General features: G+C 43.0%; 2 protein-coding genes and 1 pseudogene across 3 annotated transcripts; all 3 read right to left on the bottom strand.

Moving 5' to 3' along the window:
• Positions 1-4,163: 4,163 nt before the first annotated feature.
• Positions 4,164-6,389, bottom strand: LOC148158174 (uncharacterized; annotated as a pseudogene).
• Positions 6,390-7,957: 1,568 nt separating this feature from the next.
• LOC148158173 (uncharacterized) lies at positions 7,958-10,771 on the bottom strand. Its single transcript, XM_088007817.1, has 3 exons — positions 10,512-10,771; positions 10,392-10,421; positions 7,958-10,116 (listed from the first exon to the last, which is right to left on the bottom strand). The coding sequence occupies exons 1-3, from the start codon at positions 10,663-10,665 to the stop codon at positions 8,486-8,488; spliced, it is 1,815 nt and encodes a 604-aa protein (XP_087863943.1). The 5' UTR covers positions 10,666-10,771; the 3' UTR covers positions 7,958-8,485.
• A 3,231-nt stretch (positions 10,772-14,002) lies between these two features.
• Positions 14,003-24,687, bottom strand: eif3d (eukaryotic translation initiation factor 3, subunit D). 2 transcript variants are annotated; one of them, XM_088007816.1, is made up of 16 exons: positions 24,574-24,687; positions 23,315-23,440; positions 22,926-22,971; positions 21,972-22,108; positions 21,810-21,895; positions 21,667-21,739; positions 21,113-21,234; positions 20,364-20,496; positions 20,142-20,289; positions 19,243-19,373; positions 19,080-19,165; positions 18,882-19,011; positions 18,098-18,240; positions 17,838-18,030; positions 17,346-17,439; positions 14,003-14,107 (listed from the first exon to the last, which is right to left on the bottom strand). In XM_088007816.1, exons 2-16 carry the CDS (start codon positions 23,435-23,437, stop codon positions 14,094-14,096), a joined length of 1,659 nt encoding a protein of 552 aa, XP_087863942.1. In that variant the 5' UTR covers positions 23,438-23,440; positions 24,574-24,687; the 3' UTR covers positions 14,003-14,093. The 2 variants fall into 2 exon arrangements, with proteins under 2 accessions (XP_087863942.1, XP_087863941.1); XM_088007815.1 differs by having other exon boundaries at positions 24,580-24,633.
• Positions 24,688-24,830: the final 143 nt, after the last annotated feature.

Raw genomic sequence — 24,830 nt, 5'->3', positions numbered from 1 at the left:
CTTTCCTCAGGTGTGTCGTCATGGCAACGTTTGACTCACCTCTGCAGACAAACCAAACATGAAGCGACAGCAACAATAAGCTGCAGAAACCAGCCACTTCTGGCTCCAGTCTACAGACTGAATGAAATTATTTTCATCAACATATCACTGAAACATTTAGGAGTTTTTCTCTTTTTGACATTTACTAACATTTAATTCAACCTGCAGGAAACCTGATATGTTTTATTCACCACAGAAATACAAATATACATTTCTGTTCAAATAAAAGCTGTTGAAGCTGAATGTCAGAATAAAAACTCATGCTTTTATCGTTTCTCTGTAACTCCTGGTCTCACTCATTCAGTTCATCCTGCAGTGTTGGAGATTTTGGCCCCTGAATACTTTCAACTTTGGGAGTTTGGCCCTTGGTGCAAAAAGTTTGGACATCCCTGGATGTTGGAAGGAAGTGGTCATGCAGTTCCTTTCACAGTAAAAGCTGAACATCAGGACTGAAATAACGGAGACGTCCCAGTACGCTTCCAAGCTAACTCTGGTTTCTGGAGGGAAACCAGGTGCTGGGAGTTAAACTGACTGAATCCAAAGTTAACACAACATAAGTTTAGTTACAGAACTCTAATCTTTGTTTTTGAAACTTTAAGTGTAACTTGAATCTCCATCTAAAGTCCTACGGGGTTTAGAGTCCCAGTTGACGGCGTTTCAACTAAAATCCTAGAGGTTGGAGTCCTTGTCAAACGGTGTTTTTGACTAAAGTCCCAGAGGGTTGGAGCCCCAGATAAACGACAGTTAAACGATATTTAACTGAAGTCCTAAAAGGGGTTTTAATGCTTTTATCTTTTTTAATCTTTTTCAAAATGTCTTTCTCTTTCTCACTCTTTTTTCAATGTCACATGCTGTTTTTATTTTAATTATGTGAAGCACTTTGAAATGCCTTGCTGCTGAAATGTGCTATACAAATAAAATTTGATTGATTGATTGATTGATTGATCTTTTTCAAAAACAACAAATCCTGAAAAGTCAGAGGAATCAGGTTTTCTGTCTGAGCAAACACAGAAGTTTGACTTTTTAGATCAGCTCTGAGGTAAAACCTGCAAATCAAACACAAAACCAACGATCCGTCGCATGTTAGTCGTCAGTCGGATGAAGACAGCTTCCCCTCCTCCTCCTCAGGGTGTAGCTCCTGAATTCCTCAGAACTTCTCGTTTCATAACTCAGCCTCATAAACCAGATTGTCACTCAGCTGTCGCTTCTTACTTTAACGAGCAAACAGATTTATGAGCTCGTTTTATTTCCCGTGAAGCAGAAAATCTGAGCTGCAGTTCAAAGAAACATCTGGAAGTTATTTTTGACGGTTAGTTTAAATATTTTAGTTTCAGGGTTTGGGAAAGGCAGCGAGGTGATGAGGAAACATGAGAGTCAAACTGTATGCAGACGATGCAGGTTATTATTTCACTGTTGAAAATTTAAAACTGTATGATGTCTAGACTCTGAATGTCGCCATATTGGATGGTGGCAATGCTGCCTGGCACGCTATTGGCTGGCGATTAAAAGCAGCTGAACCCCCAAAAGCAGAAATAATGATGACTGCAGACGTTAGCTTCTGCTGCAGTGCTAACATCCTATTGCATGTTAAGGTTTATTTGGTATTTGAACTATTCGGTAGTTAGACGTGTTTTTGAAGAGATCTTCTGTATTTACAGATTTCTGTATTTTATTGGTGGCTGTAATCGCTGAATCCTTTAATACCGGATCCACTGAATCATGATACTTCTGCTAATGCGCTAATAGTGGAGCTAATTTTGTGCTTAGCACTTTTGGTAACATTGAAAATATTCAGAGCACATATCGTCCCCTAAATAGATTTTTCATATAAATTGTAAAGTTCTAATTTTATAAACTTTCAGTTGATTAAAGTTCAACATCTGCGCTGGAGGTTTGGTCATTGACTGTATTTAAACGTTTATATTCACACTTATCAGGTTTGCACCTGCTTTAGCACGTTAGCATTAGCTTCTGCTAAATACCATGTTGATGTAGCGTGTTAGCAGAGCTGAGTTCATTGTTAGCGCTGCCGGCCTCGTATGGGTCTGTACATGGGAACCATGGGAACGCTGTGGAAGTAAACAGGAGAAGAAGAAGAACAGATTTCTCCTCCTGCACCACAAACGTCTGAAACGTTGAGTTTAAAGGGAGAAGAGATTTATCACACAGCAGGGAGTCGACAGCCAGACCACCAAGGTGACTAGTTAGTTGTTTGTTTGTGAGCATAAAGTTAATCAGGTGTGCTGTCTGTGTGTCAGTGAACGCTCCTCCTGCTTCAGCGGACTGGTTTTTCCTTAATCTGAGCCAAATGAAGGAGAATTTGACTGCAGCTGCTGTCGGCATTTTAACTGCAACGCTCTTCAGACGCTTCGACGTCAGTCACACAAAGAATTTCATTTCTCTTCATGAACATCATAAAAGTTAATTAAACAGATTTAATAAACAGATGCTCGTTTGACTCACCTCACCTCTTAGCCTGCGCAGCAGAGAGAAGCCAGCTGTGGGAACGGTTGAAACATGGAGGACAAGAACAACACATGCAATGGTTTCATAGTCATGTGTTAGAATGGCCTAGTCAAAGCCTAACCTTAAATCCAATGAAAATCAAACTTTTTGTGATCTGTGTGATGATAAAGAACAGGAACAAAGTTCAGACTGTGGACAAAACTGACAGAGACACAAAAAACTACATCTGGACTCAGCCAGAGGTTGTTCCACAGAATAAAAATGCATGCCACACTTTTCAGTTTTTTTATTTTTAAAAATGTGGAATTGTTTTCTTCCAACGTCATGAAGATGTTCTTTCTGTTGGTTCCTGAACCCTCCCCTCTGTGGATCGGACCCGGCTCCAGCTGCGGAGGTTCTGGAAGGATGTCGTCCTTCCAGGAGACTTTCCTGTTTGACACAAAGCGACTTCACCCAGCAGAGAGGCAGCGTGAGAAACAAACAGGCTGTTAAACTCTGCAGCGGTTAATGTAATTACTCTGGCTCATCATCGCCATGGAGCCAAATCTGCAGCAGGTCAAAGGTCAGAGGAATGCAGGACTGGAATCTGTTCCTGCTGTCAAATCACAACTAAAAATTCATTACTACTATTATTATCATCATCGTCATCATTATTACAGCTGACTGTCCTGCAAACACACAGGATCTGACTTCAGAGGAGAGAAATTCAACCAGGAATCAGGAGGTCAGTCTGAAGCCGTCTGTCAGTTCCACACCAGGTCCATCAGAACCAGGACAGTTCTGATGGTTCCATGTTTGGGTGAGAACCAGATTCTGTTCAGTTTCTCTGGTTCTACCTGCAGCTCGTTGCTCTTCCTCCTCCTGCGTCTCCCTGTTTTTACCTTATAAGGAAATGTTTACCTGCCGCTCCGTCTTCCTGTAAAACCGTCTGCAGCCCCTGAAGCTTCAGGCTGTAAAGTCAGCAGCTCCGTCCTGAGCAGAGCACAGGGAGAGCCAGTCGGGTCAGAACCTGAAGGTTTCTAACTGGACTTTAGTTTCTCAGTCCAGTTATTGCAGTGATTGTCTGAGCCTGGAGCCACAAGCAGCTCTGAAGCTTCAGCAGTGGTTTTATAATCTGACTAAACATGATGAAGAACCGAGTCACGTTGTTAAATATGGATAAAATAATAAATCCAGGTTCTGGACCTTCATGTTTGGTCAGGAAACTCATCAGATCTTCATCCTCTGAGCAGCTGAGGTTAGAAATGACCCAACACCAGTCCACTTGTCTAGTCAAAGTCCAGTCCGGTTGGTGAGGTGTGAATGCTAACTGACCTCTGGTCCTCCAAACCTCGTCTGAGTTCGGTTGAACTAAACGCCAAGCGGACCGGAAACCGCTCCAGAAGCAGGAAGTGGGCTACAGCACAGGGCATTCTGGGTAAATACAACCTAAGCTAACAAGCTAGCCTAGTGCTAGCAGCAGAAATGGTGCCTGGTCTTTAGCCAAAGACTAGAGTTGGTCATTTTTTTCCTTAATTCATTAAATGCTAGTGAAAAGGAGGCAAACAGTCTGTAGCTAAGCTAACTATGCTAAATGGTTGATAATCTCACACAGTCTACTCACCTCTCGGAGAAAAACTGGGTTATAAATTAACACTCTTACCTTTTTTCTCTCTCTCTTTTTGTCTGAAAACCTGATTTTATAACTTTTCTTAGCGGCAGAGTAACCGCCACCATCGTTGGTGTTTCCCACTGTCTGCTGCTAACAGCGTCACTCTGAAGCTCCAAGCAGGAAGGAACCATTTAACACAGACGGGGGTTCAGGGCAAATACGGATGTGTTTGGTCTGGGAGTGGGAACATTACATTTTTACTGCTAAAAACAATCTTTGAAAATACAATATGATACATTTTATAACTGACAGGAGTCCGATTGTTTTTTTTTTATTTCTATGAACAAAAAATAGTGGAGGGCCCCCTGCTGGTCAGGGCCCCTAGAATTGTTATCACTTTCCCCCCTATAACACCTCTGAGATGGATGGATGGATGGATGGATGGATGGATGGATGGATGGATGGATGGATGGATAGATAGATAGATAGATAGATAGATAGATAGATAGATAGATAGATAGATAGATAGATAGATAGATAGATAGATAGATAGATAGATAGATAGATGGATGGATGGATGGATGGATGGATGGATGGATGGATGGATGGATGGATGGATGGATGGATGGATGGATGGATGGATGGATGGATGGATGGATGGATAGATAGATAGATAGATAGATCCATTTGATGTTAGAATAGTTTGAGATAATAAACCTGTAAGAACATCAACAGCTGATTTAACTTGAGTTTCGTTCTCTGGTTCCGGATTGTTCCAAGTGAAGCCGTTGTTCATAACTGGAGTTTGTTTTGGTTCAGATCCAGACGAACCAGCTGGGATCACGGATTCCTCCCAGTCTGAGCTGAGTTCAGACCAGTAAGCAGTATGTTTCCTTACTGGGAGCAGAATCCCAGGATTTGTTCTTCTGTTTGCTTTAAAGCTCCAGAAGGTGGCGCTGCTTTGAGCTTCAGTTTGCTGGGATTTTCTGGGATTTAACTTCACGCCTGATGTTTTCCTTCCTGGTCCCGGTTCCTCCTGAAGCCTCTGAACCGGGACTGAGAGGTTAGGCCCGCCGTCGCCATGGCAACCAGTGGGTTGCAGCAGGCCGTGGTGGGAAAGCGGCACCAGGGACACGCCTCCTGTCCGGGTGGGGACGCAGGTTTCTGCTCGCTCACCTGCAGGCGATGGTTCGATGCTCCGTGTCGCTGCTTGTTCCTGAGTCACGATGAACGGCTGAAACGGTTCTTCTCTCTGACTCGCAGTTGTGGAAACGGTTTTCTGTTCCTGCAGACAAACAGGCCTGACGACACGGTAACAGCTGGACTGGAGCGAAACAGAACCAGAGGAACTGAATGGCCCCTCCTTTTCCATTTCTCCTCTCGTTCTGGTGCCAAAGTGCAGCTCACATCGTCCTCCTAGTATCTGTTCACCTGCAGATCCTGGTTGGAGTCCAGAATCCTCTCACATGTGCCGCCGTTCTGACATTCATCTTCAGGACAGACGGGAATCTTTCTGGAGTAACGCACCGAAGCCTTCCCCCGAGAATAACGCCCCCAATAACAGTCGACCCCTGGGTCTCTGCCACATCTTCACCAGAGGAGCCATGAGTTACTCTGACCTACTGATGGAGAATCACAGTAGAAGAACCAGAACTAGACCGCTGATATGTTCACTCTCATGTTTGTACTCACACTTGTCTGGTTGAAGTTCAGGTTAAACAGGCTCTCCATGTAGCCGTGGTCCTGAGAGAACCTCACCAGAACAATGGTTTCTCCTGCATCGATCTCAGTGGCGTCAAACACAATGGGCTTTGTCTGCCTTCCTGTACTCTGCCACCACCCAGCTGTACCAACAGTTGTACTTTTCGTCCAGGATTTCTTTCACATTAAGGGTAATGGCTGTTTGGTTATAAGGACCAAGTCCTTTGGCGATCTCCTTTACATCTTTCGAAATCTTCCTAGTTGTCCTTGCAGTAGTCTATGGCTGCCAGCTGGCCTTGAAAAACCTTATCAAACATCTGAATATGTTGAAACACATCAGCTTCCTGCACCAAGCTGCTGAAGTATAAATTATATCTGCCGATCACTTTGACGCCTCAGTTAAACTTCTCCATCTGTTGCCAGGTTGGAGAGGAAGTCCAACTTCCGGTTCAGCTCAACTAAACCTTTCTTCACCTCAGTCAGCACCGGTCAGCTCTTCCTGAGGGATCAGCATCAACGCCATGTTGATGACTAAGGAGGCCGCAGCACCGATGTCTGGCGCTAAGCTAGCGGCGACAGAAAGGCTCTTCATTATGGCGCTTATGTTGTTTTCCTTGAATGTTTCTATGACATCTTTAAAAAGTCACAGCGTCTCTTTTACCAGAGTCAAGCCATTTCCCCATTTCTGCCTGAATTCAAAGGCCAGACGATCCGACGGATCTGTAGCGACATCGGACCAACAGAGTGAAGCCAGCAGAACCGACGCCATAACTGCAACAAGCAACACAAGAAATATAAATGGTCTTACTAATATTTGTTGTTTCATTAACCGGTTCTTAAATGTTTATTATTTTATTTCAGTAGTAATGCTGTCAATTCTTTTGAAAAGGCTTGGAATCGGAAGGTGCCGTAAAGCGATTGGCGCAAACAGCACAGCATGCTGTACACACAAATTAACTATAAACAATAAATAAACAATAAATAAGTTTGTGGCTCAAAGCACCTGGTTGATAAGGGAACAAGGTTGGAGTGAATGTTTTAGTTTATAAATGTATGTTTAGTTATTTTTCCACGGAACATACAGGTTGCTATTGTGTTTTTACCCACTAGAGGGTGCTAATATTCTTTGGTAAGTTAGTCATGTTCAGTCAGGAGCACAAAGGTTTATTAGTTTTAATATTATATTATATGTAAAGCCACAGACAGCTGAAATATGATGTATTTAATTTTATTTCATGATACAGGAAACTATAGAAAGGAATGTCAAAAGATTTAATAAACATACACTGTAAAACATAACAGCACTCAAGGCAAAGATTGCCAAGGATAAAAGTTGTAATAATTTAAGGTAAAAATTCATTTAAGGTAAATTAATAAGTCAAACAGACGAAGGCAACATAATGCTTGAGTTACTAAATGTATTTTTCTTTTGTATATTTTGCAGCTATTATGGTGTGTTCACATGCAAGGCTGTTGAATAAAAATATTATGAACCGTCAATTTGAGACACTGAGAAACAAAACTCTGGTTAAAAGAAGGAGGATGTTATCTTCAGGGTTTACACATCATGACTTCCTTCTTCTGAAAACATTATTAGTGTTGATTTTAAGACTCAGAATGGGAAAACCTCTTATTATTGAGATTTAGATGACCTAAGCAGCCAAAGAAAAAAAGAAGAGTCCAAAAACAAATCAAAAAGAGAAGCTGAAACCAAACCAAGAGCAAAGACGGAGATCAGAGCTGGAGAGATGCGAGGATCGGATCAAAGTCTGGAGGGAAGTCCAGGAAATTTCAGAAAAATACACTAAATTGCAAGGGAGAACACTGCACTAGTAACAATTACATGATTTTAATAATGTTAGCAATGGTTAATACTGGTTAATAACAGTTAATAATGGTTAATAAAGGTTAATAACAGTTAATAATGATTAACAGCAGTTAATAATGTTTAATAACGGTTAATAACAGTTAATAATGGTTAATAATGGTTAATAACAGTTAATAACAGTTAATAACGGTTAATAACAGTTAATAATGGTGGTCGATAGAGATGCATGAATTATTCTGAGTTCTTCTTAGTCTCACTGGAAACTTTTCACTAAAATGACAGAAGCCTGACCTGAAGGTGGGCTGGTTCACATCAAGACTGAAGACAATAAATCTGGTTTTAAAGTTTTTATTTTGGAGGAAAAGTTGTAGAATAATAATGAAGAAAACAACAAACACATAATAACTCTAAAATTTGAAATTCTATTAGTTTTTTCCTTTAAAGTTTCAACAGAAGCTCAAACCAAAAGAAGCAAATGATCATTTTAAAGAAACGTGAGATCATTTCACAGAAAGTCTGAACAACGGTTCACACATGATGTTTGGAAACCTGAAATCATTTCAACATGAAACCAGTTTTTAATCAACAGCCACATTTCCTCCAAACGTCTGAACAGTTAAAAGATGAAACATGTTTTCATGTGAAGAGCAAAACAAAATGGAAGCAAGAAAAAAAACAGAATCTGATTCCTTCTGTCATGTTTTGTGGCTAAAATGAAAATTTGTCATAATTATGGAGTTTTCACAAAGCAACTGTGTCAAAATCACTGAAACACATGAAACAGTTCAGGTTAAAACATGTGAACTTCAGGTTATGAACAGAAAAGATAAAATATGAGAGCAGAAACTTCCTGGGTTCCTTCAGCCCATGCTCTCTGGGGGTTTTTGGATTTCTTTAACAAACACCTTTTTCTTGTAGTCCTCCATGGTTTTCTCACAGTTCTCTCCATAGTATTTCTTCTCACACTCACACAGGCCAATGCGGGCGTTCTTCACCTCAACACATTTTCCTCTTTCTTTACCTCCACAGTCGACTCCTTTACAGGGAGACTCATTCATCCACTCTTCATCACTTTTAATCAGAACCCTGAAATGTTTAAGAGGGAGAATTTCTCCTTTGCCAAACACACTCATGGTGCATTTCCCAGTGTAAAGGTACGGGACGGTCTGCTGCTCCTCAGGGTCAAACTCTTCTTCAGTTGGAGCTTCTTCTGCCTCTAAAGGATGAACGCTGCCATGCTCTTTATGAATGAAAGCATGAATGGCTGAATACGTGCCCTTCACGTTAGCACAGCTCTCTAACTTTGCTCTGACTTGATCGCAGGGCACAGGATTGTTGTAGCACTTCTTAATGGCGTCTACCACCTGAGCTGTTTTCCTGTGGCTCCCTTTCGCTTGCTTGGCAAAAGCCACACTAGTTTTCCCTTTTTCTACTGCAGTAAATCCGGTCAAAATGTGTCTGTCCAGCCATTTAGTAATAACGCTTTTATGGTCTGAACTTTTACTTTTAAAAGCAACCACCATCCAGTCATAGTGGTAAAATGTTTTATCTAAATACTCCCTGATGTTCTTTGCCAGATCCTTACGCTTCTCTGACTCTTTGATCAGGTCCAGAATGTCCAGTTTAACATACGGATCAGGTTCTGAAGTGCAGTTCTTGTGGATCTCAAACATAGCTGCAGAAATGTTGCGTGCTTTATTAGCCAGAGCGTCTTCGTCTGTTTTAATGTTCATGAAGAGGTTGTAGAAGTTGGTCATGGTGATGGCTTTGTGAACCAGCAACGCGTTAACAGCCGAGAATATTTTAAGTCGCCGTTCATCACATCTCACATGGTCTTTCAGGAGCTCTTCATAGTTAGCTTTGTAAGCACCTTTACCTACTATATTATAATGCAGTTCATCCACATACTTTCCAGCCTTTTTAAAGTCATTTTCTATTATTTTGTCTTTGCCATCTTTCTTCAGATTTTCAAAGCAAGGCTCTCCACAGCCCTTCAGCAGCTCCCCGAGTTTGTCCCATGCTATAGTTATTTTCTTCTCCAGCTCTGCATACTCACTACTTTTCCAAATGTTAAACACTATTTCCTTCTGGTTTTTATCAATCTTTACATTTAGATCATCAAATTTTAACTTGAGATAATCTAGAAGCTCTTGTTCTGGATTTTTACCAGCAATGACATTTGCAAAATCTATGATAGAAGTTAAATACGACCCAGCGTGTGGAATGAGACCAATAAAAGGTTTAACTGCATTTACAATCTCCAGAAGATCTTTAGCTGCAGCCTTTATGTTATCTGCTGTCTTTCCTCTCTTCTGCAGAGCGCGGTTTTCCTGCAGGTCGGAGTGCGGCGGGCCGCTCAGGCTGCAGGTCAGGAATGAAGACAGCAGCAGCAGCAGAACCGGGCCGGACGGCGCCATGACTGAGGACAGACTGGAACGCTCAGGATTCACTTCATAAAGTCTTTCTGCTAAAGTATAAAACCTGCTCTGACCTGCAAGAATGAAAGTTTGAGTGAAATGATTAAAAATAACAATATGCTTCGACCTTCCTTTTTTATCTTAGCAAAAGATTAAATGAACAATTCTGCCCGAAACAATCCTGAAAGAGAACCTGCAGCATTTTGTTCAAATGCTGCAGAAAAACAAAAACATAACACACTCTTCATTTTCTTTGGAAGTAATAAAGTCATTGCTCTTAAGTTAAATCAGACTTGAAAACTGCATGTAACCATTTAATTTCATTCACAGTCAGAGAAACAAAACGTACCGGGATCTTCAGTTCTGGGTGATTCTTTTTCTGGAAAGACAAAACAGTTCAGAAGTTTGTTGAAGCATTTTAAAAATGAACAAAAGAAGTTGATTTAATAGAAGTGAGTTCTGAACTGACCGTGGAGGTTTGGAGATCTGGACCAGTTTCTGCAGAGCAACTGGGAATCCACCAGCAGACTGGTGAAGCTCAGCCCCAGTCCTGGTTTTATAGGAAGTGACTTGGTCCACTCTGTAGGCAAATGCTCCTTTTTTAGGTGGGAGACTGTTAACATCTGGACCCGATAGCGCCTTCACCGTCTCCCAGTATCTTCTCATTTGAATGAAAAGTGTTTGGACAAAAGAAGGCTTTCTGCCAACATGAGCTTTTCCAGGATAAAGGACGGGTTCAGTTAGTGGCTCTTGTATAAGCAGGTAAAACCGTTGGAAATGTGAATAATAATCTAGAACAGCTGAGTCTCAGTCCAGAGCAGAAGAGCTTCAGCCTGCAGCTTTTCTTCAACACCCAAATCAAACGGACCAATTTCTTCTTCAGCACTCAAGTGATGGATGAAGGATTAGCATCAGCTGCTACATGTTTAGCACTTGATGCTATTTTAGGCTAGCTCAGCTTTGCTGACAGGCTAACTCTTTTAACACATTTTGATACAACAGTCTTTTCCAGCATTCAATCAGATAAATTAGAAGCAGAAATTAACCGAGAAGCAGCTTCCATCACTTGTGTGTCAGATTTACAGGCGTACCAGAAACATGTGAATACAAAGGTTCCAGCCAGAACAGTGGCACATTAAAGGGATCCACGATTAGTTGTAACAATCGACTTTGAGAAATATGTATTTTAGACGTAAACACAAAACAGCAATAATACTGTAGGCTGATTAGTTTTTCTAAATTTAAATAAAATATTGTCACACGGACTTCGCCATGTTGTTCATGCCGCAATGCATTCTGGGTAAATGATGTATGCTATGTCTGATTGCGCTAGCTCCATCCAGCCACAACTGTGATGAGTAACATCTTCAAGCCTTTTCAAATTGAACCAGAGCGTTAAAATCGATGGGAATGTAGAAATCACAAGAGGTGATGAAGATGAGGAGCAAATGCAGGAAGAGGACAGAGTTAGCCATAGGACCTGGTCTTGCTGCTGCTGCTACTTTCAGCTTTATAAACGAAACAATGAATGACACGTACCTCAGGTCGAACTGTGTGATCCAGTAGTTCTGTGGCTCTGAGTCCAGTTCGGCAACAGCTGGTTAGGGCTCGGTGAGATCAGTGGTTTCATACTCGGTACCAGTAGCATTAGTTCTGTTAGCATTTCATTTGCTCTCTCGCCACAGTGATGTTTAGGTTTTTTGTGGGTGAAAACTGTTGGCCCAGCATTTGTTTTAGCTCGTTAAGGTAACAATCACCTGTTAGAGCTTTTGTAAGTTTTGCTCGTGTAAATGACTCAAAGTCTTCTGGAGAGAAATGTTGAGGCCAAAAATGTAGGTCATTTTAAAGTTGAATAAAGAGCAAATAAAAAGGTTCCAACTCGGGACGTTTGTAATTATCAACAATTAAAATCTATGCATAATGTGTAAATGTGCACCTTAAACTCTCGACCGTTTGGTTTTAATCCTCTCAGTGTGACATCATCACCAGAACCCTGAGAGGTACTTTATTGACCCCCTACATGTTAATGCTTATATCTGGAAATTTCGCGCATGCTGGAGGGCAAAATGACTATTCCTTTACATCCTGTCCATAGTGGCGCTGCTGCAGTACTTAACAAAATGTCACCTGGAGATGTAGGTATTATTGATTTAGTGCAGCGCAACAGCAAAGGGAAAAATAACGCAGAAAAAAAGTTTAAGAACAACTCGAAACCACTTTTTTCTTGCCTTGTGTGTCTGCTATGCTATGCAGACTCGTTGCCATAGCAACTGACAACAACGCCACTGTGTATCAGGATTCAGCACCAAAACACTCAACATTTCCCAAGAACAAAACATTCAGTTACAGGTTTATGCTTTTTGAGTTGATGTTTATTTTACTATACTGCTCAAAAAAATAAAGGGAACATTTCACTTTAATTTTGTGTGTGGCTCCAAATCCAGGCCTCCATTGGTTAATACATTTGATTTCCATTGATGATTTTTGTGTGATTTTGTTGTCAGCACATTCAACTTTGTACAGAACAAAGTATTCAATGAGAATATTTCATTCATTCAGATCTAGGATGTGTTATTTGAGTGTTCCCTTTATTTTGTTGAGCAGTGTATTATTAATAAGCGATTGCAGTGGTGGATTTCTGCTAGTAGCTAAGCTAACACAGCAGCTGTAAATTAGCTCCTGCTTCTATTGGCGGTGGTAGCTTAGCTAATTTAAACACCTGCTCTACTGATGATCATTTTTAGTTTGCAACTTAACAGTTAAAGTTGTCAAAGTCAAGCTAGAATAAGTGAATTACTTCCTTATATTTAAAATTTAGCATGTTATGTTAACTTAGCAGTTAAAACCAATGCCAGTCATCGACAGCAGGTCTTTTTCTTTTCTCCCTCTTTCCCAGTTTGTTCTGTGATCTTATAATGTATACATTACGGTACCTTCATGGAGCTGATTGTTTATGTTTATACAATAATAAAAAAACTCCAGCGGCGAGATGGGGGCGGAGTCTTGTGCGGTGACGTCACTCCGAGACGGTCCATAGCTGATCTGTCAGTTTTAATCAAAATCACTAAAAACATGTTGGGATGGCAGATGGAGCGAATCCTGAGTTCTGCAGCTTGAAGTTCAGACTGAAAGCTGCTGGTTTAATGATTAACCTGGTGAAACCAGGAGCAGGAACAGGAAGGCTCACCTGAGCCAACCAGAGGGGTTTATCAGCTCACCTGAGGTCCTGAAGACAAACGCTGCTCCTCTGTTCAGGTCGGGACGTCCTGCGGTCGGACGGCGATAAGCGGAGACGGAGTGATGAAGAGTCGTTGGTGGAGGAGGATTTGAATAGAGGAGCAACTGAACATTTGAATGCTGAGCTGGACCTTAATGTTATCTGGGTCAGAGGTCAACCAAGAGCCTTTCTGACTCATTTCCATTTAAACTGTTCCTCTCTGGGCTGACCGCCACATTTTACATCCCTAAAATTACACATAAAAACTAATCACTCCGTCATCCAGAAGCTTCTTACAGCTTTCAAATTAAATATCAATTCATCAAAAATGCATAATTAATGAAAAAGGAAATGTTGTTGCTTTTCCCAAAGAAAAGCTGGTTTGGAAAGTTGAGTGGAAGGAAGATAAATAACTAAAGAAGTGAAACCACAACCTTGAAAGATTGTGACACAAAGTCAAAATGGCCGCCGACGGTGCAGGTGACCTGGAGGTCACAGAGCTTCCTGACCTCAGGCTCGTCTCCTGCATGAAGAGCCGCATCGCTTCACTCTAAGGTCAGTCAGAAATATTTATATTCATTTACCTGCATGCAACAGTTGAAACTTCATATTTACTGACAGTTCAGTTCAAATCCCAACATTATTTTCATTTGTCTGAACTTTATTCTTTATGGATCAACTTGTGAGAATATCGACCCATTTCTGTAAAAACCAAACAAAACAATAAAAACATGACGCATTAATTTGCCCGACTTGTCTTTATTGAAATTTAATGGGAGTTAAATTGTTTTTGTAAAGATGGAGGCAGATCTGGTCAACGAAGCAAACGCTGCATTAATTCTCTTCATCTGGAATGAGAACAAAATATGATACTTAGAACTGAAACTTTTACCCATAAAACAAACACTTTACATATAAAAACATCTTAATTTACAAAGAACTGAGTTAAAGTCAGCAGGTAAGCAAACAGTGATGTTAGAATCTGATCAGCATTAGTGACACCCTCATGACCGGAGCGAATATCTTCAGAAATAAATGGAAATGTTCAAAACCTACATCAGCAGGATCTTTAATTTAACAAAGACATTTATCATTTCAACATAAATATTTTAATTCCAAAGGACAAAACAGAAAACCAGCATGTGCACTAATATTGACACCGTCTTTAATATTTGGCAGCAATGAGCCTCCAAACGTTTCTTATAGCATCTATAAGCTTCTTCCACTTCTCATTTTCTCCCACACTTCTTTTGCAATCTGCTCAAGCTCTTGTACATTTGCAGGGTTCCTTTCTCCAATTTCAGCTCCACCCAAAGATTTTCAGCTGGACTGAGATCAGGACTCGTTGCTGGCCGTTTTAAAAAGTCCGTTTTCCCTCCCAACCAGGCCGGGCTGCTTTGGGTCGTCGTCTTGCTGGAGGATCAGGATCTTCGCCACAAACCAAGTTTCCTTACACTTCACTCTAGGATTGGTTGATAATCTTCTGATTTCATGATGCCTGTGATACGGTCCAGGCCTCCAGTACCAGATGCCGCAAAGCAGCCCCACAGCATTATGGATCCTCCACCATGCTTGACTGTTGGTATGGTGTTCTTTTCTTTAAAGGCTTCATTGCTCCGTCTGTAAACTCACTGTTTGTGTGATTTACTGAAAAGCTCCACTTCTGTTTCATCTGTCCATAAATCGTTTTCCAGAAGGATTGAGGTTTGTCCAGGTTCTCTTTTGTGAAGATCAAACTTCTTTTTTATGTCTTTTCTTCAGCAGTGGGGTCTTCCTGGGCCTCCGCCCATAAAGCCCCACTTTGTTTAGAGTGCGGCGTGTGGTACTTGTTAATCACACCAGACGGCTCCAGGCTGGTCTTTAGGCCTTTAGATGCGAGACGTGGTGGTTTTTCCACCACTCGCACCAACCGTCGGAGACTTCTGTCATCAGTTTTTCTCTTCCCCCCACGGCCAGGGAGGTTCTTGATCGTTCCATGCCTGGAAAACTTATTAATAACATTACGCACCGTTGGAACAGGGATACCAAGGTCTTTGGAGATGGCTTTATATCCTTTGGAGGACTTGTGCTTGAAAATAATAGCATTTCTTATGTCCTCAGACAGATCCTTTGTCTTTACCATTGTCACATGTGGAGATGGACCAGCATGATCATTCATTGGTTAATTCATGTCATGTGTGGAGGCAGTTCATCACAAGTGATCTTTATGTGTGATTTGCAACAGGTGAGCCGAACTGGGTTTCATACCGATTAGCAGCAAAGGGTGCCAATACCACTGATGTGGTAAAAATGATGTTTTTCTTTGTTTTCCTCATAATGTTTATCGTTTTAAATGTTTTTTATCTTTTGCTGTTTTGCATCAGGCACAAGCCATCAGCAGTAAAATGATGTTTCACTTGATGAAATATTCAGTAAATATTCGGTTATATTAAAACTTCATGGGTGCCAATAATGGTGATAATAATAGAAGAATTAATTATCAAAGATCAATAAACTTAAATTCTACTTTAACACTGGAGCTGGAAGACATTTAAATATCAAAAACAAAATAATAGAAACAACTAAGAATGAATTATGAACATAAAATGATTCTAAAAAGGTTCAGTGGGACCAAAAGACTTTCATCATCCAGTTTTAGGTAGAAAGAGAGAAAAGCCATAAATCCTGCAAATGGAAATTATGGAGTTTGTCATTTATGATGCAATTTAGGGCTGTTGTAAACGAATATTTTAGTAATCGAGTAATCTATCGATTATTCTTACGATTAATCGAGTAATCGGATAAAAAAAAATTCTAAAATGAAATATTGGTAAATCTGGCATAATACCAGTGTTACTATCAGATATCAATATCAGTCCAATTTTTCATATTTGAGCATCCCTAACAGTTGCTTTTTTGTAGTTTAGAAAACTAACCTGTAACAATAATAGCTCACTTTCTAAGTTAACCAGAAGAAAAGTTATAGAAAAATCTGAAATTATATTGAATTTAATAACAAAGAGGCAGGCTCACAAATATGCTTATAAAAAATGTCTACAATCCAGCTTTTAGTTTATGTATTCATCTTCAGTGAGTTTAATAGATTAATTAAACTCACCTTGCCACCTAACCTGTCACGCTTTGGGTTTGAAAATACGGGAAATGCCGCCTGGAGTGGGAGGAGAGGGCGAATGAACGAACATGGGGTGGAGGGGAGGAAATAGACCAGCGGACTGACGAACCGTTAGACCGGGGGACGAACACGGGGGGAAGCAATACGGGATATTTACGACACCTTCACTGGTCACACTCAGAAACTCATCTACCAGCCATGTACGATGCGCTCCGCCACCCGTTTCTTCAGACCGGGATATGAAATTTATTGTGCGGTTCGTCGGTAAAGCTACATTTACACGGTAAGCATCAGCTACTCAGCCGCCCGCCCTGTTCAGTCTATCCGCTCACCTCAGCGCTCTTCCCGCCGTTCGCTTTCAACCAGCAGCCCCGGAGGAGAAATGCTGCCGTACTCCAGGCATCCCCCAGTCATTTTAAGGATGCTTATTGGCTCCCCAAAAACGATAAAAAGTCGGGCATTATCATCAATCAATAAAATCCCCACGGGCCAATCTTGAAAATTGGACTTTATGCCGCTGAGACTTAGCTTTTGTCAACAACTCAGAGGCGGAAGTGAGAGCTCCGCGCAACGCAAATGAAGTCCCGGCCGGAACACGGTGCGCTAACTAATAAAACATAAATTAACGAAGCTTCGAGGCAGGTAAATTTTCCTCGAGGAATTTTAGTAATCGAGGTACTCGAATCATTCGAGGAATCGTTTCAGCCCTAATGCAATTAATTGCTTTATTGTGAAAGGTCTAACAACAGGAAGTTATTGGAGTGCCTTGTTACCGTGTGAACAAACTTCTTTACATGTGATTTTAATTTAGTTTTTTATTCAAAGTAAAACCATAATTTCATAAAAGTGTTTTTTTGACATGAGCAAAATATCAACACATTTTTGAGAACATTAATGGAAACGCAGCTTCTGTTGCTCCAAGTAAACGAACTGAAGCAGCAGAGGAAGGAGACAAAAATAAACCAGGAGCTCACCTTCCTCCTCCTCATCCTCTTCATCCTCCTCTTCCTCCTCTTCTTCGTCGGAGCTGAAGGTTCCCTCAGGCAGGCTGTAGACCCGGATCACTTGCTGCAGGAGACAAAGGGAGGCGATCAGCGGCGGGTTGTGGCTGTGGGCGGGGCCTACTGGCCGTGGGCGGGGCCTACTGGCCGGGGCGGGGCCTACTGGCCGTGGGCGGGGCCTACTGGCCGGGGCCTACTGGCCGTGGGCGGGGCCTACTGGCCGGGGCGGGGCCTACTGGCCGTGGGCGGGGCCTACTGGCCGTGGGCGGGGCCTACTGGCCGTGGGCGGGGCCTACTGGCTGTGGGCGGGGCCTACTGGCTGTGGGCGGGGCCTACTGGCCGTGGGCGGGGCCTACTGGCCGTGGGCGGGGCCTACTGGCCGTGGGCGGGGCCTACTGGCCAGGGCCTACTGGCTGTGGCCTACTGGCCGTGGGCGGGGCCTACTGGCCGTGGGCGGGGTCTCACCTTGTTGGGGTCCTTCAGGATCAGGTACTTCCCCTCGTCCAGCTTGCGGCAGATGTCGATGACGCAGCGCAGGATGCCCCAGGCGTTCTCCATGCTCAGGTTGATCTGGCTGGCGAACTCGTTGGGTTTGAACTGCTGGGTTCCCAGGATGACGTGGCGGGACGAGTCCTTCACGTGGTAGCGGGAGACGTACCTGCGGGCGGGACGGTCTGGTTACGCGCTGACCTTTGACCTAGGAGCTAAAGCGGAGCGATCCTCACCCCAGCTTCAGGTACTCGGAGCCGGCCAGCATGGCGCAGCAGGTCCAGCGGGCCAGCTTGTAGCTGTTGTTCTTCAGCTCGGTGGCCAGGACGGCGCCTCTCTGGGAGTCCAGCTTCTGACGCCAGTCCACCCCGTTGCAGTACTGGGAACAAACCACAGAACCCAGTTCAGCTCTAACTCAACTTCGTAGAGGAGAAAAAAACCTCTGGTTGTTTAAATATGGAAGAGAAGGCTGGACCTTCAGGATCTCACCTCTTTTTAGTCATTTTGTCCTGGAATTACAAGCAACATTTTAACCAAATTTTGAAATCGGGGAACATTTCTCCAACTGAATCGATCAGAAGTTGGATAAACCCTCTGAGCGAGGAGCGGTGGGAGGAAATCCCCCAGCATGCAGCCTGTTCATAATATTGTTCTGATTTAGTTACTCTTTGGGTAAAATTTAAAATGTCTCCACCTGGTGGTCAGGGGTGTGAACTACTACAAGTCTAAGACTTTGTCAAAATCTGATCAGACAGAAAATATTCTGTCAACCATTGAGTTGAAGTTAGAAACACTGCCACCTGCAGGTGAGAATAAGAATCACTTAAACCAAAAGTTTTGAGTATTTTTGATAAAAATTTGCAATAAACTCACAATTATCTATTAGCATGAAATAATGTGGAGATCTGGTGATTTTACATTAATATCTATGAACAACTGGAGGAACTGAAGCAGTTTTTATGAACAGGAAACTTTGTGTGACTGTTTTGACAGGAAGTGTCCAGCGTGGCGTCCTCTTACCCTGGAGTCCCACTCGTTCAGCGTCTTCACGTTGATGAAGGACACTTCTCCATTGGCGCCGGTCATCACGCCGTCATGCTCACAGCGCACGATCAGGTCGATGTCTTCTCCCAGCTTCCAGTGGCGGTACCTGGATCACACAGTGGATCAGAACCAGTCCGGTACCACACAGCGGATCAGAACCACTCCGGTCGCTACCTGTACGCCACAGACGCCACCTCGCTCTTGTCCATGTCCTCCTCCACAAACGGGTTGGGGTTCGGGAACTTGTGTCTCTCTCCGCCCTGAACGCAGAGGATGAAACGTGATTGGTCGTCAGCGTGACGCCGTGGGCCAGGTGGGGCCAGGGGGCGGGGCTTACCATGCGTAAACACTGCTGGCTGAAGTTGTGGTTGATGTAGGTGGCCTCCATGGCCAGGTTACGGGGGGAGTTGAAGGAGTTCCCTTCGTCCTGCGGAGGCTCGTTGGCTGTTTCGCTCACCGTCAGCAGATCTGGAGAAAAGGACAAACAGCTGAACGGGACTTCCACCTGAATGGTAACCTGAACAGGTCCATCAGGGCTGTTTAGTTCCTCCAGCTAAAGGCTTTTAATGACTGTAGGAGGGAACTTGGAGAAGCTTCATGCCTGTCCAGGAATCCACAGATTGAAACTCAGCATCTTCTCCTGAAGCCGCGGCGCCAACAGCTGCCTCAAAACCTCTAAAGAACCAAGTCTGTAGATTTGTTGCTTTTTCAAAACGTCATTAAGAGTTTTAAAAGTTGCCAAGTTGGTAATAGTCCTTCCCTCTAATGACTCCTGACACTCAGCTAATGCTTGGCCCCGCCCCGTCTCTTTGGCGTTTCCCAAAAAAAAAAAAAAAAAAAAAAAAGGCGTCTCAAGAACCCGATTGGACCAAATCATTGAGGTTTTTTCTTCAAAAATATGGTTAGCTTAATTGTCATTAGCATAAGACGTTCATTTATTTATTTAGTTTTCTGTTGTAACTTATTAAGCAGTTAGATATAATAACAGCAGACAGACTTGTCTACTGTTATACTATAAGCGTCTGGGGCGGGGCTAAGCGTCTGGGGCGGGGCTAAGCGTCTGGGGCGGGGCTAAGCGTCTGGGGAGGGGCTAAGCTTCTGGGGAGGGGCTAAGCGTCTGGGGAGGGGCTAGTTCTGGTTTAAAGCTGTACTAACAGCTTTCAGCTGCAGAAAGAAAGCAGCTCTGAGTTAGAACTGAAACATTTAACTGAAGATTTAAACTGGTGGAAGTCTGACCAAAGTCGGAGTTGTCCCTCTTGTCAAAGAACAGCTTGTTGCCGACTCTCTGGACGATGATGTCCCAGGAGTTGACTGAGCGCGTGCAGCACATCAGCGTGGCCAGGATGGCGTCGGTGGCGAACACGTTGCCCTGTGTCTTGGCCAGCTGGAGACGAGAGACGGACAGGGTTGACCCGCTGACCTCTGCAGAGCGGCGTGGTCGTGAGGAGCGGGGCTTACCTTTCTGATGACCGGGTCGTCGGTGGTGGTGACGGTGTGGAAGATCCTCTTGATGCTCTTCAGCTGCTTCTCGTTGCGGGTGGTGACGCGGTCGAAGGCCTTGTCGTAGTATTCCAGTGCACCGCAGCACTCTCTGCAGGAAACACAGCGCCACTTCAACGCTCCGCCCCCAAATACCCAAACCTCAGGGGGTCACTTGAGGCTCCGCCCCCAAACCTCAGGGGGGGGTCACCCTGAGGCTCCGCCCCCAAATACCCAAACCTCAGGGGGTCACCTGAGGCTCCGCCCCAAACCTCAGGGGCTCACCCTGAGGCTCCGCCCCAAACCTCAGGGGCTCACCCTGAGGCTCCGCCCCCAAACCTCAGGAGGTCACCCTGAGGCTCCGCCCCCAAACCTCAGGAGGTCACCCTGAGGCTCCGCCCCCAAACCTCAGGAGGTCACCCTGTGGCTCCGCTCCCAAACCTCAGGAGGTCGCCTCCATCCCTGCTTCACATGTAACAAAATTGGTGTCAAACGTATATTAATGTTTTCAGAGGTCATCATCAATATCTTCAAAGGAAAAGCAGCAGACGTTATTAGATTTGAGTAATGTGGGGGGGCAGGTTGACCTTTCATGACCTCTGGAAACATTAATATCCTTAAAATGACAGCGGGACAAACAAAGAAAATTTGATGCATAAACGCAGTCGGATTAATTTGACACCAGTTTTGTCTGATTTAGCGACGGTGAGCAGATCGGCGCCACCTACATGTCGACCGGGTCGGACACCTCCATGTATCTCATCTTCATCAGTCGGGGGAAGTCCATCTCCTCCTTCACCTCCCAGTCGCTCCGAACCTCCACAGACGAGTCTCTGGGCTTCAGCTGGGCCTGCAGCACAGACACAATAATCAATAATCGATTGATCACATTAATCATTTCAGCCCCAACACATTTAAACCAATTCTTTTATCTGCGTCTGATTTGTTCATTTATTTCTTCTGAGTTGTTTCAGATTTTATTGTTTTAAAGTTTTACTGCAGTTACATTTCAGCGACTTTTAAACTAAATAAGCTGCTAAAATATAACTGAATGTTAGAAAAAAGATTTTGATCATTTCAATAATCGATTCATCGTGAATGCATGAGCATATGAAAGCTTTAACACGAAACCTGATGTGATCAAACTGATGTTTTAATCAGACGTTCAGCTTTCTGTTGCTGATATGAAGGAAAAACGATTTTCCTGATGAACTTTGATCAGATTTTCAGGATTCAGCTCAGATTCATTTTATCTACTTTTCTTGAGTGTCAGTAAAACTACCTGAGACTTCTGGTCCCACTTCTGTCGGACTCCAAACTGCTTCTGGAACTTCTTCTGCAGACGCATCCGATCCCTGAACACAAACCCGCATTAAGCCTTTAATCCCACCGACTCTCCGCCCGGCGCCGTCAGGCGGGTCTCACCTCTCCTTCTGCTTGGCGCTCTTCGGGAGCGTCTGCATGTTGAACTGGGTCAGATTCCTGCGGTCCTTGTCTCTGCGCAGGTTCCTCTGTGGAAACAGTTACAGAACCTTTAATCCGACTGGTTCCTGTGGTTCTGCTGAGGTTCTGCCGGTTCTGTGTTACCTGAGCAAAGCGCATGCGGTTCCTCTGGTACGCCGTCTTCTGCGTTTTGGCCGTGTCCACCAGCTGGAAGCTCGTCTCATCTTCCTCGTGGAAGTAAGCGTACTGACTGCCGCCGCCGAACTGAGACGAATATTTATCTGAAAACAACAGGAGAAACCAGACTGATGACTGAAACACACGACTGGAGGACCGGAGCCATTCATAGAATAATCCTCGGTTGTTAAACTTCCTCTAGACTTCGTTAAACTACGTTTTACCATTTAGAGTTTTGTGCACCTATCAGCTAGCTGTTAGCAAAAGCTAAGTGCTGCTAGCAGCTGCAGAAGGAGGCTGACAGGAAGAAGGGATCACTGAACTAAACAGAAAGATCCCACAGCTCAGTCAGTCCTCAAACGCCTCATCAGGAAACTTCCTGTCTCTGCTTGGAGCTAACGGCTAACGGAGCAAAGCGTGCGTTTGTTTTACAGGAACAAAGAAATTCACTTTGGCCAACATGACATGAACCTGCTGATCAACAAGAACTAAAGTTAAGTGGAAATATCTATTTTATGAAAAAGTTGTATCAGACTTCAAACTTGAGACTAAAGTGAAGGCTAAATTGTTTTAAAGCAATAAAATGTTTATTATTTAAAAAAGGAACTGAATTGTTCATTAGCAGCATTTTATCTTTTTTCTAGCTTAAGAAGCTACAACAGAACAAGTTTTTACTTGATTAATCATCAGAATAATCAATAGATTACTTGTTTACAAGGCTGACTAATCTTTAACTCTAAAATAATAATTTCTATAAAATAAACTAGAGCTGCACCAATTGCAGTTTTCTGGCCGGTCTTTAAAAAGCCTGACCTGATTCTGACTGAATGTCTAAAAGTTGCTCTTCATATAAAACTGTTTATCAAAAGTTCATCTCCATGTTTATCTCAGGGCGGCGCTTGAAGCCGCCGTTTCACTCACTGGTGTATCTCTTGTCTTGGTAAGTTGCTCCGGTCCAGTCAGCGACCTGCCAGAACCAAAACACACAGAGTGAGGAACCAACTGGAGATCAGAGCGGTTCAGACAGAACGAACCGATCACCGATCGTCAGAACGAACCGATCGTCAGAACGAACCGATCGTCAGAACGAACCGATCGTCAGAACGAACCGATCGTCAGAACGAACCGATCACCGATCGTCAGAACGAACCGATCGTCAGAACGAACCGATCGTCAGAACGAACCGATCGTCAGAACGAACCGATCGTCAGAACGAACCGATCGTCAGAACGAACCGATCACCGATCGTCAGAACGAACCGATCGTCAGAACGAACCGATCGTCAGAACGAACCGATCGTCAGAACGAACCTTCCCCAGTCGATCTCCTTTGCTGAACGGTTGGTACGGCATGTCCTTGAACTTCTCTGGGACGGCGCAGGGGCCCCATCCGGACGGGTTGTCCTGGATCACAGGGGCGTGAAACTTCGCCATGACCTGACGTCAAAACAGACAGATGGTTTATAAGTTTTGCACTTTAATAATCAGCCGATTGATCTGCGTATGGCCAGGGTCTCAGATCACAGCAGCACTCATTTCTCCAGCAATGAACTCAAACACAGAGCATTGATCAGATTGCGCAGTGGGCTAATCATCATCGACCCATGAAGGAGTGAAAGAAGTCTGCTGTAATTTAATTTGGAAACATTTTCAAGGATTAAATTAATTTATTCTTCAAACCGAATCATTTCTGTAAATACTTTGAGTTACATCAGTGAACCTGCAGAAAAACAGAAACGTTTTTTTAAACTGGTTTCCTTGGCGACTTTGTGGTTATAAGGAAAAAATAATAATTTAAATAAAAAAGATATAAAGTTAGGTGTCAGTAAAATTTATTTAAAACATTTTAATTTACGTTTGTGACTGTTGCACTTTTTAAAGTGTAGCTGCACATTCAGAAGAGAATTAAACAGCATTACCAAGATCAGCACAACTTCTATGCATTTTTATGAATAAATAAATCAGCTCAGAAAAAAAAATCTACATTTAGACGGGGAATAAACACATCAACTTGCAGTCCTGCTCATTACTTTCATAGTCCAGAAAAAACAGAATATTTAAATATTAATATGAAAATTTACAGAATCAGATTTTACGTTTGAATAACGAAAATAATTTTTGCGTTATTCAAACATCAATGTCACAGAAAAATATGCAAACATGACGGCAAATCCAGAACTATTTTGGTTTATTTGCATATTGAGCAACAATTATTATCGATCTTGAGTAATATATTTTAAACAGCTCACAGGTTTTAACTCTTAACCTGGACTGAACCTATTCACTAACTTTAGCTGAACGTTCTGTTGCTTCTCATTATACAAGGAAATGCGTTTATATGAAAGTTCCCGTCTCTCCAGATGGAAACAGTTTTAAATTTCGCATTTTAACATTTTGGCCTCCACTAAGGCGGGTCTTCTTGCCAGGTGGCTCCCACTGACAATGCTAAGCTAACTAGCTAACTAACTAACTAACTACAGAAACCTTCCGGCGATGATCCACTTCATCTCAAAACACCAACAGAAGCGGAAGCAGATTTCCAGCCCTTCTGTGTTTCATTCAACACTCACCTTTACCTGCAAACCTTTCAGTGAGAAATTCAACCCAAAAGCCTTTACAAAGATGTAAAGCCGACGGAGCGCCGGTGTGAAAGGAAGTGATGAAACACGACGAGGCACAAGGCATTTCCTGCCGTAACTGGAGAGCAGCTGGCGTAAAATATAAAAACGGCGGTTTAACGCTTGTTATTAAGTTTTCACAATGTTTATTGTAGGTTTGATAAGCTAAGTATAAATTAATCTGAAAATTTCAGATTAAAATGCTTGTT

This window comes from Poecilia mexicana, unplaced genomic scaffold (assembly GCF_051168715.1).
Source record: "Poecilia mexicana isolate PSO_F unplaced genomic scaffold, ASM5116871v1 scaffold_8, whole genome shotgun sequence".
NCBI lineage: Eukaryota > Metazoa > Chordata > Actinopteri > Cyprinodontiformes > Poeciliidae > Poecilia > Poecilia mexicana.
This window is presented reverse-complemented; position numbering and strand designations above follow the sequence as displayed.